This window comes from Apiospora kogelbergensis (assembly GCF_038363985.1).
Source record: "Apiospora kogelbergensis strain CBS 113332 chromosome Unknown utg000002l_segment0_segment0, whole genome shotgun sequence".
NCBI classification, from domain to species: domain Eukaryota; kingdom Fungi; phylum Ascomycota; class Sordariomycetes; order Amphisphaeriales; family Apiosporaceae; genus Apiospora; species Apiospora kogelbergensis.
The window spans coordinates 4,780,664-4,796,741 of record NW_027117419.1 but is presented as its reverse complement, the minus strand read 5'-3'; the positions used below and the strand labels follow the sequence as shown (position 1 = coordinate 4,796,741).

Genomic DNA, 16,078 nt, shown 5'->3' with positions numbered 1-16,078 from the left:
TATGCAAATCCACATCCATTCCCACCACACACTCATGACACTCGCCAGAGAAGAACAAAACAGATAATAAACATTCAAGCCCCCAGAGGACAAGGGAGATGAATTAGGTCCAAAGACTCGCCCCCAACAAGTGGGAAAGGGTCTTTGTATCGAATAAGAAGACGGAGGGTGTTTGTGGATTGGAAGGTGAGGATGGACTTATCCGCCCAGCCCAGTAGACGCTGCTCACAACAACCCCTGAGACGGCTTGTACGAGCTCGACCGGCTGGGCGGCTCGTACCAGTTCTGGTAGGGGTGGTTGGGCAGGCTGAAGTCCGCAAAGCTGAGCGGGTTCACGCTCAACCGCACCGGCCGCGGCGCCGCGACGGGCGGCGGCTGGCCCTGCGCGTGCGCGGGCCCGTGGGCCTGCGCCTGGGCGAGACCGGGCATCATCTGGCCCGCGCCGCCGACCGAGCCCTGCCCCGACACGGAGTTGGCGCGATCCGCCGGCGCCGTGAGGGGCGGCGACGGGACCCTCGCCGCGAGGCTGGCGCCGGTCGCGGCCGCGGACAGGGGAGGCGCCGCGGCCGCCGCGGCGGTGCTGCTGCTGTTGGGCCCCGGCAGGAACTGGGCGGCGAGCCCGGCGATGCTGTTCTGCTTCTCCCAGCCCCAGACGCGCTTGAGGTTCTTGACGACGGCGGCGAGCTTCCAGCCGGTGGCCTTGTCGATGCACTCGAGGATGTCGACGCACTCGCGCTGCTCGGCGCGGTCCGTCAGGACCTCGGCGACGATGGCGAGGCTCCGGATCGAGACCGAGGCCACGCCCCGGTCCCGCGTGTGCGCCACGATGCCGCACACCTGGTGCGCGTGGTGCTGCTGCACCGCCCGCGCCTCCTCGCTGTCCTTGCCCAGGATCGGGTTGATCTGCGCCAGCAGGCACTGCGCCGTGTGGTAGAAGAGGCGACCGACAATGGCGGCGCGCTTGATGAGCCTGGAAGGTGGCTTGTTAGTTTTGGTTTAGGCACGTGAAATCTTGGTTTCGCATTGTATGCTTCATTCCTGAAAAACAACGAGGATGGTGATAACTGGGGATGAAAAAGGCAATATGAAAGCGACATACCAGACGTTGGGGAATAGCGAAGTAGGTCTACCACCACTGCTGCTGCTGCTGCCCCGTGATTGTGAAGGGTACAGGTACCCAAACGGATGCATCGGCCGCGGACAGGCGTCGTTCCACGTGTCGCACATGCCCTTGAGACGCTGCCACTCGGCGTAGCGCTCCTGGAGGCGCATCTGCTCGTCGTGGGGGCTGGCCTTTTCGAACTTGGGGATGTTGGCGCGGAAGTTGCAGATCTTGGCGACGATGAAGAACATGCGGTGGACCCACATCTCCTCGGTGCCGTGGCCCAGCCCCTGGACTCCGTCATTGTTGTTGCTGTTATTGCTGTTGTTGTCCGCCTTGTTATGGTTGTTCGAGTTGGACGACTCGGAGGACGAGGAGAAAAAGTCCATGTCGACGCCCCACTGGTCCGGCTCCCACGCCGTCTGCCAGTTGAAGGCGAGGCAGCTGAGCAGCTCCATGCCGACGTTGAGCCAGAAGCAGGCGGCGCCCAGCCCCGTGCTCTTGGCGTTCCAGCCGCACTCGCGGATGAGGGCACGGGCGCCGGCGATGTGGCTCATGCGCTGCGTCGGCTTCTCGCTCATGATCTCGTAGACGTTCAAAACGACGGCCGTGGTGGCGCACTCCGCCGTGTTGCGCTCGGGGTTCTGCAGGCTGCGGAGCAGCTGCGTCGTGGCCGTGTCGTAATAAAACAGGGCCTTGTCGTCGTTGAACTGCTGCGTCACCGTCAGCTGCTTGACGCCGCACGCCAGCAGCGCGTTCAGCAGCATCGGGCACTTGAGCGCGTGGTACGGCACCAGCCGCGAGAAGTGCTTCTTCTCGTCCAGGCTGTCCATCCACACCCCGACCTCCTCCACGAACACCTGCATGAAGTGCAGCTCCTCGGGCGAGTTGAGGTACTCGCGCTCCCCAGCCTTGTCACTCGTCGGCGTCATCATGCCCGTGTCGGGCGGCACGATGGGGCTCTGGCCCGGCCCGTGGCCGCCGCGGAAGGACTGGGGCGGGTTGCCCACCGTCATGCCGGCTACCGATGCCGCCGTCGACACATCGCTGCCTCGGTACGTGTGCCGGGACTGGCTGCGATGATGTTCCTCCTTTCCGGCTCCGAACGGGTCGGCTAATAACAAGCTCTCATAGCCCCTATTGGTGGATGGATTGGGGAGCGCAAGGAAAGATGCATCGCTGTTCCTTCTCGATTGGTATCCGTCAGAGTAGGCGTCGGATTGCGGGTATGACTTTTCTCTGTAATGTGTCGACTGCTGTAAAGAGGCTAGGTTCGTGGTGGAGTACCTCCGGTCTATGGGTGGTCCATGGTGTTGCTCCAAGCGGGCAATGTTGAAGGACTGCCGCCTGAGGTCTGGAATCTGGTCAGGTTCCCGTGGCGGTGTAGCCACTTGCTGTTCTAGTTTGGCATACCGACCAAGCCCGCCTCGGTATTCCGAGGCGATTTGTCTGGATTCATCTTGAAATTGAACTACACAGGAGAGCAGGTGTAAGCCGTGGTTCAAACCAAGGGGTGCAAAGAGGCCCAATAAGGCACCTACCTGACCACTCGTCTGTGGGCGGGAGAAGGATAGGCGGCTCCTTGCAGGTGAGATCGATAAAGTTCAATCGCACGCCACGTTTGCATTCCCGGTTACTCTTCCGGCAATTCAGACAATCGGGTGTCGCCTCATCGCACTTCAAATGACGTTCTCTGCAAGTAAGACATCTGTATAGAGCAAACCTGCCGAACGAGGCATGTGGGGCTCAGAGGGTGAGTGAGCCTGCCCCGTTGCCTCGTTCTCAACAGGTTCCGGCTGTCAGCATATGTTTGTGTCCACAAGATAAGCGAGAGAGTGAAGGGGGGAGAAGAAATCCAGATGGACGAGCTGAGATCTGGGGGGAGAAACGTGACAAGAGAAAAGGTTCTTACCCTGTCCTAACTCGCCTGCTCTTGGCCGGGACTGCCTCCGAGATGGTCATGCCACTTCCCGGTGGTGCTACCTTCGCAGCCTTTCCTGGGCTGCTGTTGGGGTTGTTTCGTGATGGGCCTAGTTTGCTTGGGCCCGATACGGACAGCCTCTGCCGCTTTGGAGGCGGTATTTCAAACTGAGGATCGTTTGCTACTGCTGCTGCGGGTACATAACCGTTGTTCCTGACGGCGTAGGGCGGAGAGGGATGCTCAGCGTAGTGCGCACCATGCGGCGCAGGGGCGCCGAGTCCGAAGCCCGGGTGGACAACGTTCGGCGCGGTGTTGTAGGTAGCCAGGGCCGCGGGCGACGCCTCCGCAGAGACGGCGTGGTCGGTCCCGAAGAAAGGGACTGGCTGGGCTAAGAGTGAGAGAGAGAGGGCGAAGAGAAAGCGAAATTGGGTGGCTTTCGGCTCTAGCTAACAAACAGGAATTATGGCTTTGTTAGCCCCGTCGATAGCAATTCGGTTACTGTTGCTGCTTGCTGCGGTCGACCGGTTGCGTTCCCGAGACTAGGTCGAGGGCTGCAGACGATAGACGTGTATCTTGTGATTGCCAGGAACCGTTGGGTAGATGGTGATGAGCCACAAGACGTTCGATGTCGATTAGTAGTAGCGAAGATCGCAGAATAGTCTCCCAGAAGCGGAAAGTGATGAGATAAAAGAAAAGGCAAGAATTGTCGAAGAAACCCAAGGGAAGCGTGGAGTCGAGTACAAGTAGAGTGTGAGTGTGGGGGGCTAGTATGATGTACTATGTCTCTGTTGACGGGCGGCCGCTTCGCACGTTTCTATTATTCTTCTTTTCCTTTTGCTTTTTCCTTGGGAGCTGTTGCTGGTTGCTGCCGCTGGTGCTGCTGCTGCTCCTCTGAACAAGCTAGAACTTGGGGATACACTCCAATGTCTTGGACTTCGTGCGAGGGAAGCGCTAGTTGATTGGAACAAGCGTGTCAAACAAAAAAGCTGTAGTGCGCCTGTCCGTCTTCCCCGACGGAAGCTGGCAGGCAAGTGGGAGGGAGATGGGTAGTAGTAGTAATCGAGCCAAGGCCTAGGTGGGCTCTGGTCTCTGCTGTAGGCAATCTAAATCTTTATTAATTCCGATGGACTGCTCTCATTCGTCTTCCCGATCGATCAGGCAGGTGAGCGCCCGCATAAAGTACTTGTACTAGGTGCGGTACCACAAGCTGGCCCCAGTGTGCCGGAAGACGGGAGGAGCTAGCTAAACCAGCTGCGAGAGGGCTGGACTCAATCTGGTGTGGGAAGCAAAAGGGGGAATGGGAAAGTAAATATGGACGTATGGGGTGGCGTATCGGCAAGATCGGACTCGTCCTGGGTATAAGGCGCAAGGCAAGCTGAAAGAGATTTTGCTAGTTTTGGGGCCGAGGAAAGAAATCTTTGCTTTTCTTCCCGCAATGACGATACTCTTCTGTGGGTGGTGAGAGCGAGTGTGAGAAAGAAAGGGATAGCTTCGTTCCTAGCGCCCGGCTATACTGGCGTCTTTCTTCCCAGTCTTGTGTTGTGTGTATTAGCACCGATACAAGAGGACGGGTATGCCTCGAGCTGCCTGGTCAAACAGGTGAAATGTCAGGTATGAAGTCAGTGCAGTCGGTCGTCTGACGCCCCAGTAGCAAGGGAAACATGCAAGCTCCCTACCAAGCTTTTTTTTTGGTCGCTTGTGGTATATCGGTTGGACTAGACTGTAGGGGTGTGTTATGTAAGGCAGACGACAGACTACGGGGAAGTCGTGTGCCGTGCCGTTCGTGTTTTGGTTGGTATGGTATTTTGGGACTGTGCTGGATGAGACGGCAGCCGAAGAAGAAGCTTCAATGCCTGGCCAGGAGGGCCTGGATCTGATCTGTCAATGTCCAGATAGTGTGTATGATGTAGTATATGCCCCATGAGCTTGTCTAGCTTGAAGCAGGAAAGAAAGAAAAAAAACACCGTCAGGCCGTCCGTCTGCTGGATTCAATTCAATAGCGGCTTGCGCTATCCGTTACGACTGCTGCGTAAATTGTCACCCGCCCTCGCTGCATCCCCCGTGGACCAGGAGGGGGCAGACGGGCGACCCCCAAGTTAATGCAGATCAATTGAACCATTCCCGACCAACCAGCGGCCTCCAGAGGCGTTGTTTTTGACTCCTGCTCCTGGTCCTCGATTTGACCCTGGCCCCCTGTTATGCTTGAATGGGTTTAAATAACGGGGCGCTCCCGGTCCGTGTCGAATAGCTCTTTGTCAGAGAAGTGCATCGGCTTGACTTGCTCCTGGTGCTGCCGAGAGTCGCAAACACCCATCGTCGGTTTCAACGGTACCTGCCAAGCCTCCCAAAGTACTGAGAGCCCTTTCGCCTCAACCCAGATGCGAAAGTAAGTCGTCTCGTCTCAACTATGGGATAAGTAGACAGATATTTGTCAGTTGATAGATTGCATCTGCATTGCGCCTGTTTGCCTTTGGCATAGCGTGCCTTTGGCCAACGACACTGCGCATACGAGACTATGCCGGTTCTGTCCACGGCGTCATGATCTGTAACCGTTAGTGATCGGAATCGCGTATCTCGACTCTCGGTTCCGTGCGATGGTCTGGTTTTGTCTACACAGCAGCCGACTCCCGGAGGCAGACGGTTCTTAGCTTGGCAGTGCCAACCAACCTACGTACACTGCATGCCATTGTTTTTGGGGCTAGGGGGCTAGGGGTGGGCTGTGTTTGTACCTACCTAGCTACGTAAATTGCGAGGTGGTGATGCGCTTGTTTGATCATCTAGCGGTTACGCGTGCGGTATCCGCCGAGGGTGTTGCGCTTGCCCACTGCCGAATGCCCATGAGATTGGGTCGTTGCTATTGTTTGTATGCAGTCTTTGGTTCGCATACGACGTCGACCACTGGTTTGTTCATCGGCTTTGCCGTGTCACTCTCGAGGCCCCAGTAACTAGTCAATCCGCTTCCATGATGGTGGTTCATCATCGCAACATTCTTATTCTCAGCCCTGAATCGAATTTAGTGGAAGCAGAGAAAACCTCCGATTTTTGAAGCACTGGCGTCCCCGCCAAGATCCCGCTGGGGTTCTGCAGCAAACATGGTGCATGGGGGTCACCAGTAGCGTTGTCAGAAGCATAAACAAACCGAGAGTGGTGGGTGGCATCGGTGGCATCCGGCTAGAGTGCATCCAGATATGACGAAATTGCAGCTAAAAGTTACCATGTCAAGTTTCGTTTCGAGAGGATGTAATCCCTAGCAATCCAGAGCCTCATTGCCCCAGAATCCTTCCAAAGCTGCTCCGCCAAGCCAAAGAAGCACCCCTTGTTGTGAGAGGAAGAACATGGGTGGATCAAGCGAATCCCCTACCGGCACATTCGTGAGCCGATGGCTTGACCCAAATTTAGCGGACCCGACCCTATATTCTCTCCAGTGTCCAATTTGTCATGCGTGCGACAATAAGGGCAGCCACCGAACAGATGCCAAGCGATGGCAGGTCATTGCAGCGATTGTAAACTTTGCTCTTCGTCATCATCGTCTTCAAGCCAGGTCCCGAGTGGTGCAATGGAAGAAAGAAGGGAGGAAGGTGTGTCTGTCACGGATTCTTCATCCGAGCTCGCTATTCGCTTAGGTTCACCCTCCAAACGCAGGATCAGGGGTCTTGAATGCTAAAATCTCAGTCCCTGTAGATCGATTAACGGGAATGCAAGGGGTCTCTTTTTTCTCCAGGTCGACTAGTGGGGAACCTGCTGATTAGAAGGTCATCGAGAGAAATAAACAAGGCATGCGGTCTGTGGTGAGACAGATGCAGCAGCACCGATATCTGCTCTGGATCCGTACAATCACCAGGAAATATTCTTCTCAGATCTGTATTGTGGCGCTCTTGTCTCAATCTGATGTTGGCTGGAGAAGTGGGCAGACTATGTATGTATGCTTCTTCTAGGAGCAGCATCCGGCTGGTCTGATTGGATTGCCATGGGAATAAATTGACGTACATACAGCTAGCCGCACACGAGATGGCAGCGGAAATGACAATTTCTCAGCTGAGTTAGGACGAGCCAAAATGGCGTAGCTGGTATCGCTCGGGCAGCTATTAATGGCCATCCGAAGTCTTGAAGTCTTGCATGTAGCGACCGAGACACTGTTTTCGCAGGCCGCATGGCCACATAAGTATTTGATGCACCACGGCAGCCGCGTGGATCTAGCGTGGTACGACAGTTGACTTCGGGCATCTTGGTATGACACGTCTCAGATGCTTCCTTTGCTGAACATATGTTGGATGGTTCTGTGGCGCCCAGTTGGACAGGACATTGGTGGTAGCAGCATGCCGCTCAGATTCGGTCGCAGGCAAATTCAAAAGCTGACAGTATGAGTATGCGCTGGAATTTGTGTAACGACACCACACCTGCATGAATCATGGGAGGCCATCCAATGTAGTAGTAGATCAATCAAAGGTGGTGATGTTGGAATCCGACATTGGAAGAATAAGCCTGGTTGCAGTCGGCAATCAGATTTTGGGGTTCGGAATTCCTCTGACATGGACAGTAGGTTAATTAGTGGGCTGCTGCTGCCAAAATCTCCTCGGGCAACTTTTGACGGCGCCTTCCAATGTTTAAATCGACCTTCCCATTGCGCACCGCTTACAATTCACAAAACAAAAAACCACCAAGCGTTGAGTTCGCGACTTTTCGTCGGTCCGGCCGATTGGCATTTTCGACCCGCGTGAAACGATCCTAGCAATGGATATCAGGTGAATGTGACGATACTGTATTTCCTGCTTCGTCGCTGGCAGCCACATCCATGTCTTCACAGCTCCCGCCGCAGCCTAAGGCGGTGCTAAGAGGCCACCACGCCCAAGTCCACGCTGCCGCTTTCGTGAGAGAGAACCAGCGGCTGGCGTCCGGTGATGCGGAGGGATATGTCGTGCTGTGGGATTTGACCATCGTGCGCCCGAGAGCTGTGTGGCGCGCGCACACCAATGCCATCCTCGGCATTGCCTCCTGGGGTGCCGACAAGATTATCACGTGAGTTCTGGACAAATCGTTACATCGACCTATGTATCTAGATATATCAGTCAATACACGGAAATGCTAAGAGGAGTCCCTTTATTTTTATCGTTAGGCACGGTAGAGACAACCAGTTGATCATCTGGAAACTTGCAGAGGAAGACGAGGCCTCTTTAAGCACTACGCTCCCGCTGGACCCCTCGCCATCGCCCAGACCCCAACCATGGGTCCTGTTCATACTTCCAGTCAACACTATGAACTTCTGTTCATTTGGACTCTGCCCAGCTAACGACGATGGAACGACTGAAGAGCTGTTGGTCGCCGTGCCAAACACCTTAGCATCTGAATCTGTAGGTTGAAGGCCAGACTGCCAAGAACTCCCTTGTTAATGCTGTGTGGGCAGGTCGACATATATCATTTCCCCAGCCAGAAGAGGCTCCATACTGTGGCATCGAGCCCGAAAGACGAGAAGACAGGCATGGTCATGTCCCTGGTGCTCTGCCGCGTCAAGAGCGGCGCTTTGACCCTGGTGACCGGGTACGAAAACGGCCTGGCCATGGTCACCCAGCAGAGCGGCGAGGAGGGCGGCACCACCACCACCACCTGGGACGTGTCTTACCGGTCGCAAGCCCACGGGCAGCCGATTCTCTCACTCGACGTGTCGCCCAGCCGCGACTTCTTCTACACGTCTGGCGCCGACGCCAACGTGGTGAAACACCCGATCCCCCAGCAGGCATCCGCTTACTCGATACCCGAAACGCCAACATCATCACCAGCCTCTGCGGAGCCCAACGTGCCGACGAACGGTTTGAACAACGACGACAACAGCAAACCGGCCAAGCCAGTCTCGCTCTTGTCTGCTGCCCTGGCCTCCGCACCCAGGCCCGCGCCCGTGCCCCAGAAGCAGAGCGTCGAGGTCAGGACGCAGCCCTCCAAGGTCGTCAACACCAAGCACTCGGGCCAGCAGGGGCTCCAGGTGCGCTCTGACGGCAAAATCTTCGCGACGGCGGGCTGGGACTCCAAGATCCGCGTCTACTCGGCCAAGACGCTGCAGGAACTGGCCGTCTTGAAATGGCACCAGGTCGGATGTTACACCATCGCCTTTGCGAGCCTTGATCGCCCACCAACTGCTGCCGATGATGGTAAAACGCAAAATGACAAAGGCAGTGGGCTTGCCAATGATCAGTCGGCAGCCGTTGCCAAGACCGTTGTTCCCAAACTCGTGGATGTGACGGTCAAGGATCGGCGAATTAAACAAGCCAAAGAGACACATTGGCTGGCTGCTGGGAGCAAGGATGGGAAGATTAGTCTATGGGATATTTACTGAGCTACAAATTCAGTGACCTCACATGTTAATCGCTGCCCATCCATCCATAATAATCGTGATAGCTCTGGCATCTGGTCACAAGTCCATAAGTGAAATGAACAACCCACGAATATATGTAACGAATTAAGAACCAGTGTGATTTCATACCAACGGAAGATTGGGTAAATCATAGACCCCGAAGCTTCTCGAAAACAAAGGACAAACCAAGAGAACATGGATGGACTCAGTGCTAATGAGACTGGTCTAATGTCTATATTCATTTCTAGTCTAGTGCTCTCCCTTCTCTCTATGTGCCCGTTGCTTCCCAGTCTAAATCACGCTCTGTCATTTGTCTTGATGCCTAGATAGCCAAGTAACTAGCTCTGGGCGTTTTCAGCGGCGACAGCTTCTTTCGAAGCCTGCTGCATCTCGGGCCCCGCCTCGACCTCAGGCGGCGGGATGGCCATGCCGTACCTCTCGTAGGGGAAGTCGACGAGGCTCTCGAGGTACTCGGCCCAGCCGTCGTCGACCTGGCCCAGCTGGTCCGGGTCCACGTCCCCGTTGCCCTCGGCGGCGGCCTCGTTCATGCGGCCGGCCAGCACCTCGGGCTCGCGCCCGGCGTACTCCTGCTTCAGCATGGGGTGCGGCACCCACACGACGCGCATCCCCGCGCGGCGCCCGGACTCGACGCCCGGCACGCTGTCCTCGAACACCAGGCACTCCTCGGGCGTGATGGGCGGCTCCCCGGCGCGAGCCCCGCGTTGATGGTCGACAGCGCCAGGTGGTAGATGTCGGGCATGGGCTTGCCGCGGCCGGGCGCCACGCGCTGGTCGTCGCCCAGCACCCGGCGTTCCGACGGGAACACGGAGAACAGGTCCGTCAGGTGCGCCGTCTTGATGCGGAAGTTGTTGGCGTGGCTGCTCGTCGCGAGCGCGATGTGCACTCGGTTCTTCTTCTTGTTTTCGGGGGAAGCCGCCGCCGCCGCCGCCGCCGCGGAGGTGTCCCAGTACCGCGTGCGCCCCAGGTCGGCGAGCAGCTGCACGACGCCCGGCAGCGGCTGGGTCGTCGGGAAGTGCTTCTGCTGCAGGGCGGCGACCTCGGCTTGGTACTCGGCGTCGGACACGGGCAGCTTGGCCCACTCGCTGAAGATGGCGCTGGACTGGGGGAACGGGCGGCCCTGGAGCTTGGCCTTGATGCTCCAGGGCAGGCTCGGGCGGCCGTACTTGGCGAGCACGATGTTGATGCAGAGCGTGTAGAGGTCTTCGGTGTCGAGCAGCAGGCCGTCCATGTCGAAGAGACAGGCTCGCACCGGGGGAAGCTAGACGGCGGGAGAGGCGTGTGTTAGCCATTCGGGCAGTTGTGAGGGCGTTGAGGAGCAAACTTACTCTGTACGTGGCGCCATCGTCGGATTAGCGAGAGGAATCTAGGGGAGCGAGTTTTCCTTTTTCTGTGCAATTGTGTATAGAAATCTAAACGACTTCAAGAAGAAAAAAAAGGCCAAAGGTTTTATATTTATTTGGTTGTAGATACCCGTCGTCACACCATGTTTCGCAGTGGGCTGTCAGTAGAAAGTCAACTGGCGGGGCATTGAATTCATTGCCCCTCCTTATCCCGGCGCCTCGTCCGATAGAGGGGTAGCTCCAAAACCCCCTGTCCACGCTGCCACGGTCGCTGGTTGCTGCCCGCTAGACGCCGATCGCCCAAGGTGAATCCGAAATTATTGGGTTCTGTTACCGACATTCACTTTGCCATTCTACTTTGTGCAAACTCGCACAACATGTCTTCCGACGCTCAAGCGCCCGCTCAAAGCAAGGACGGCGCAGTCAAGGACCCTTCGCCCGACCCCGAGGATGACGTAGCCACCCCCATCGAGAGATTCGCGCCAGAGGAAGAAGCGGCATGTAAACAGACACCCTACCTAGCAGCTTATCCCTTGCAATATGGCTTCACATTAAATGCTAACATGATATCGCCTGGGTATAGGAGCTACTGAGCGAGTCAAACGAAAAGAAGACGCAAGCGAACGCGCTCTTCTCCTCGGCCAAGTACGAAAACGCCATCAACAAGTACGAAGAGGCCGCCTCCGTATGCCCCCACTACCTCGACTACGAGCTCGCCGTGCTGCAATCCAACGTCGCCGCGTGCCACCTGAAGCTGGAGCAATGGAAAGACGCCATCGGCAGCGCGAGCAAGGCCCTCGACGGGCTGGGCCGGCTGGACAAGGCGGCGGCCGAGGAGCTGGCCGCGGAGGCCGAGCGGGAGAAGCAGGCCCAGAACGAGGAGGACGAGGTCGAGGAGGAGATCGTCAGCTCCGGCGCCCAGAGCAGCGCGCCCGCGGCCAAGGAGGAGTCCGAGGCGGAGCAGGCGCGGCAGAAACGCAAGGACGACGTCGCCCGCATCCGCGCCAAGGCGCTCATGCGCCGGGCGCGGGCGCGCAGCGAGCTGGGCGGCTGGGCGAATCTGTCGGGCGCCGAGGAGGACTACAAGCTCTTGTCTGCGATGGAGAACCTAAGTCCTGCTGATCGCAGGATCGTCACGACGCAACTTCGGGTACTCCCACCGAGATCAAAGGCTGCGCAGGAGAAGGAAATGGCCGAGATGTGGGGGAAGCTTAAGGACGTGAGTTTCTCTTCTCGATGATTGACTGCATGGAATCGACCCGTATCGCTAATACTTTTTAACAGCTTGGAAATGGTATTCTGAAGCCGTTCGGTTTGAGCACTGAGAACTTCAAAATGGACAAAGACGAGAAGACCGGAGGCTACAGTATGAACTTCAAGCAGGGCTAGAGTTAACAAAATATTGCACTCAGCATTTGGACTAGTACAGAACACTTATGTATAGCACATATGAAATTAGTATTAATTGACTGGTACCGACTATTTACGCAATGGCTGATGAGTGGGCAAGGTTACATACTTTTCTTCGCTGGAAAAAATATTATCTCACAGCGTGTACAAGTGATAGCCTTAGGCCTTGATGTTATCCTTCTTGTATATGCATCAAAAGATATAAATTACCTAGAAAATATATACTTACTGTCAAAGGTGCCTGCCTATCCCTAAAACCTAACCAAAACGCCACATCTGAAAGGTGAGATGAGGCCCCTTACCGGGTCTAACAATCAATAGTAATCCTCCCCCTTGCCCTGCTGACACAACTTAACATGGAATCCTCCTTCAGGCCCTCACTCAGCGCGAAGCCCTGGTGCACCACCTCACCTCCCTCCCCCGTTCCAGTAGCTCACCATGCACGTCCCACAGTTGCCCACGAGGCAGGACGACTCGATCTCGAACCCGGCCTCGTTGAGGACGTCCAGCAGGGACTTGTCACCCGCCACCGGCAGCACCTGCTTCGTGCGTTGGATCTCGGACCTCGAAGGGATCGCCCGTCCCAGCCGTCGAGGCGGCGCCGCCGAATTCCTCGAAGTAGGTCCGGGCGCGGGGGTAGCCGGTGTCCTCGGTCAGTCGGCGGCATTCGACAAAGAGCGAGGAGGGGCCACAGCAGTATACCGACGCGCGAGGCTCGGCATCGGCGGCGGGTATGATGCTGGCGAGGCTCAGGCGGTTTCCGTCCTCCTTGGCGTAGAGCGTAGTCTTGCTTTCGGAGAGACGGTCTAGGTATGCGGCGTCCTTTCTGCTGCGTACGGCGTAGTGCACTTCGAAATTGGTCGAGGGCTCGTGTCGGTGTATAGAATGCAGGAAGGCGGTGATGTCGATGCCGCCGACAATGTAAATGTGCTTTACGTCCGTGAAGGGTTTGGTGCAGTCCTTTTCATCTGTTTCTTCGGCACGGGGTAGTACCGCTTGATGGTCCTTGGCGATCTTGATGGCATCGCCGACGTCAAGGCTATCATGTAAACATACCGAACCACCTCTCGAGTTGTCATCTCGCGCAACTCCCAGCTCGAACCGCCTGGACTTGCCCGTGGGCGAAGCGGTGGTTGAGCTTGAAGCAGGGCTGGCGGGGCTCGCCGACGACGACCTCGACACCGCCCTCGGGGCCGATGCGGAAGCGGTCGCCGATGCACACGTTTTCCTCGTGGACCAAACTTGTGGACAGGTTCTCGCCGAAGCCGCCGGGCTGGAACGGGTGCGCCCGCCCTGGCAGCTCCGCGTTCCATGCCGCGTAGTGCCCCGCGCTGTACTGGTGCAGCGCCTTCTCGCAGCCGCCGTGCGGGCCGTACTCCTGCTCGTCGCCGGCTAGGCCTGTGACGCCGACGGGCACGGGGCCCGACCGCGGCTGCTTGTGGATGGCCGACCGGATCTTGCCCGTCCGCACGCTACTGAGGCCGTCTTTGGGCGGGAGCGGGGCGGCGACGAAGTTGTCATCGTACTTGTTTGAAATAGATATATCCAAGATTTATTAAGTATATGTGTAGGACATTGCTAAAATGGTGTTATTGAATCGTGTGCTAGGCAGCATTTAGAGGAGCTTACAAGGCGGGGGTTACAAACTACATGGAACCTAGAGAGCTAGAAGCTCACTAGTAAGATCGCATCCCGTCTATATAAATAACGATTCCTCCAGGGGGTTGATCGCATGTCTTTTCCATTGCCATCCGTGCTTGATACTCGAATCTGAGATGAATGAGCAACGAGTTACAACTCGCATATGCGTCCGGGATACTAGGCAACTACATACTTAGTCAGAACAGGAGCAGGCAACTGCCCTCGAGTGCAGTTTGTGTAGCATCTGAGGAGGCCTGTAGGCAGACGCAATTAGGCCAAATCGGGTTCATCAGAATCGGGATTAGCGATCTCTTATAACTGACCGACCACTGGCTTACTCTGACGACTTAATACCGGATTCAACAAAATGGTTTGTTTACTAATTACTAAAGTATTGTAGTTTCTTCTCTCTTCACATATCTAGTAACGAGGAAACAATGCTGCAATTACCCACTGAGTTGGTGCTCGACATCACAACACGCGTGGACAGTCTCAGCGACCTACTTCATCTGGGGCAGACCTGTCGGCAACTGTTACCCCTTTTTCTGGATGAGCTGTTTACCCGCGATGTACAGAACTGGAACTCCTCCGCCCTGCTATGGGCCTGCCAGCGCGGCAATATAGCTACTGCTCGGCGCAGCCTAGAAGCCGGCACCTCGGTCGATCACCTCTTCTTCGAGGCGTTGCCGACTTTCGGCATGGATCCGTCGGACTGGGCGCCCTGTGTCAAGCGCGATACAGATGTGTCCTGCCTCGCCGGACATCCGCTGGCCATCGCCGTCCAATACCGCCACGCCGCCATGGTCCGGTTTCTGCTGGAGGAGGGCGCGGATCCAAACCAAAACGACGCAGCGGCGCTGACGTACAACGGCCATGTTTGGTACCCCATCCACTGGGCCATGACGTGCCAGACGATGCAACGAAAACGACACTGCGATATTACTGCTACCTCTACTCCTATTCCCATACAGAACAGTAGTGCTGCCGCCCATCTGAACCCGCCGGACCTAGCCATCGTCGCACTCCTGCTCCACCACGGCGCCAACCCAGACCAGCCCACCGTCGCGGGCCCGCGCCGATCCCCGGACGACGAGGCGAGCGTCACCCACACCGAGCCCCTGCACCCAGTCCACTTCGCCGGCTGCGACCACGTCCCCGTCGCCGCCCTGCAGCTCCTGCTCGAGCACGGCGCCGACCCGCGCGCCAGCAGCCGAGTCTGGCCGTGCGCGGCGCCGCACCGCACGGGCCGGGGCGCGTGGCACCCGGGCCTGTTCGAGTACTTCAAGCCGCTGTGGCCGTTCGCGAGCGAGAAGCGCGAGGCCAAGCTGCTGCTGGCGGCGCGCCACGGCGGCGAGGACCGGCGCCGCTGGAAGTTCGACCTCGGCGCGACCCGGTCCACGCTGCACGCGGCGCCGCCTTCGCGGCTGCGCCTGTGGCTGTTCCTGACGGGAAGCACCGAGGTCGAGCCCACCGTGCTGGGGTCGGGCGTCTACGCGGCGCTCGACGCTTGGACGGCGCAGAAGGCGCTCGCGGTCGCCGCGGGGAAGAGGGATGGGCTGCACTCGGATGGTGCGCTTTGTCAGGCGGAGGCGTTGGGGCTGCTGGAGACGCTTATCGCGCGGCTTGTCGGGGTAAGGAGGATCAAGTACTCGGACGAGGCGGTTCTCATCGAAAGGGAAAAGTGCGAGTCCGTCTCGGGCCATGATTCCACGCCTACTGTTGGCCTAGCAGAGGCGTTCCGCTCTTTTTGCGAGAGCGCTGGGGATAGCAGCGATACCTCGCCGTTCATCGCGGTTTTGGCCGATCATGGCGTCCATCCAGAGCACGAGGGCCGACAGCTGACCTTGTCGGAAACCATTGAGTGGAAGTTGGCGCCCAAGGCCCGCTCACTCCTCCGGATATGGCCGAAAGACTTGGTACCGTGGAGCCATACGAACTACGGCATATATAAGCGAGAGGTGGACGATTCTGGTGTGACGCGCTTTCATTGCATAGGATCGGATAAAGAGGCGACGCAAGAGGCTGAAAAACTCGGGATGTAAACTTTCCATATCCAATCAGCTGCGTGGGGAGATAGACAGTTGTGGTAGGACTCCATGGTTCGAGGAGAGAAAGGGGGAATGCATGAATTTATATGGACAGTTTGTTCGACTTGTCATCATTGCTTATCTGACTCAATGTATTCATCAGTTGGAATGCGGTTATCCCATTCGTACCAGTATCCATGGCCAGTACAATACGATCCAAACACAAATGGCGCACATCTTGATGGAAGCAGCACTTTCAACACCAAGCGAATG

The 16,078-nt window shown here is 57.0% G+C and overlaps 6 protein-coding genes across 6 annotated transcripts; 3 read left to right on the top strand and 3 right to left on the bottom strand.

The window, feature by feature from the left end:
* Window positions 1-225: 225 nt before the first annotated feature.
* PG998_004483 (uncharacterized protein) lies at window positions 226-3,064 on the bottom strand (the record flags this gene model as incomplete). Its single annotated transcript, XM_066871301.1, has 5 exons — window positions 226-837; window positions 862-970; window positions 1,100-2,573; window positions 2,644-2,795; window positions 3,015-3,064. 5 exons carry the CDS (start codon window positions 3,062-3,064, stop codon window positions 226-228), a joined length of 2,397 nt encoding a protein of 798 aa, XP_066735051.1.
* Window positions 3,065-7,815: 4,751 nt separating this feature from the next.
* Window positions 7,816-9,348, top strand: PG998_004482 (WD repeat-containing protein; the record flags this gene model as incomplete). The annotated part of the gene is given in 3 exon segments (XM_066871300.1): window positions 7,816-8,039; window positions 8,137-8,371; window positions 8,383-9,348. 3 exon segments carry the CDS (start codon window positions 7,816-7,818, stop codon window positions 9,346-9,348), a joined length of 1,425 nt encoding a protein of 474 aa, XP_066735050.1.
* A 356-nt stretch (window positions 9,349-9,704) lies between these two features.
* On the bottom strand, window positions 9,705-10,615 carry PG998_004481 (HAD-like protein; the record flags this gene model as incomplete). The annotated part of the gene is given in 2 exon segments (XM_066871299.1): window positions 9,705-10,026; window positions 10,041-10,615. The coding sequence occupies 2 exon segments, from the start codon at window positions 10,613-10,615 to the stop codon at window positions 9,705-9,707; spliced, it is 897 nt and encodes a 298-aa protein (XP_066735049.1).
* A 489-nt stretch (window positions 10,616-11,104) lies between these two features.
* On the top strand, window positions 11,105-12,116 carry PG998_004480 (uncharacterized protein; the record flags this gene model as incomplete). Its single annotated transcript, XM_066871298.1, has 3 exons — window positions 11,105-11,228; window positions 11,348-11,946; window positions 12,012-12,116. The coding sequence occupies 3 exons, from the start codon at window positions 11,105-11,107 to the stop codon at window positions 12,114-12,116; spliced, it is 828 nt and encodes a 275-aa protein (XP_066735048.1).
* A 540-nt stretch (window positions 12,117-12,656) lies between these two features.
* Window positions 12,657-13,871, bottom strand: PG998_004479 (pyruvate kinase-like protein; the record flags this gene model as incomplete). The annotated part of the gene is made up of 3 exons (XM_066871297.1): window positions 12,657-13,151; window positions 13,240-13,622; window positions 13,847-13,871. The coding sequence occupies 3 exons, from the start codon at window positions 13,869-13,871 to the stop codon at window positions 12,657-12,659; spliced, it is 903 nt and encodes a 300-aa protein (XP_066735047.1).
* Window positions 13,872-14,215: 344 nt separating this feature from the next.
* PG998_004478 (uncharacterized protein) lies at window positions 14,216-15,820 on the top strand (the record flags this gene model as incomplete). The annotated part of the gene is made up of 1 exon (XM_066871296.1): window positions 14,216-15,820. The coding sequence occupies one exon, from the start codon at window positions 14,216-14,218 to the stop codon at window positions 15,818-15,820; it is 1,605 nt and encodes a 534-aa protein (XP_066735046.1).
* Between the last annotated feature and the right edge of the window lie 258 nt (window positions 15,821-16,078).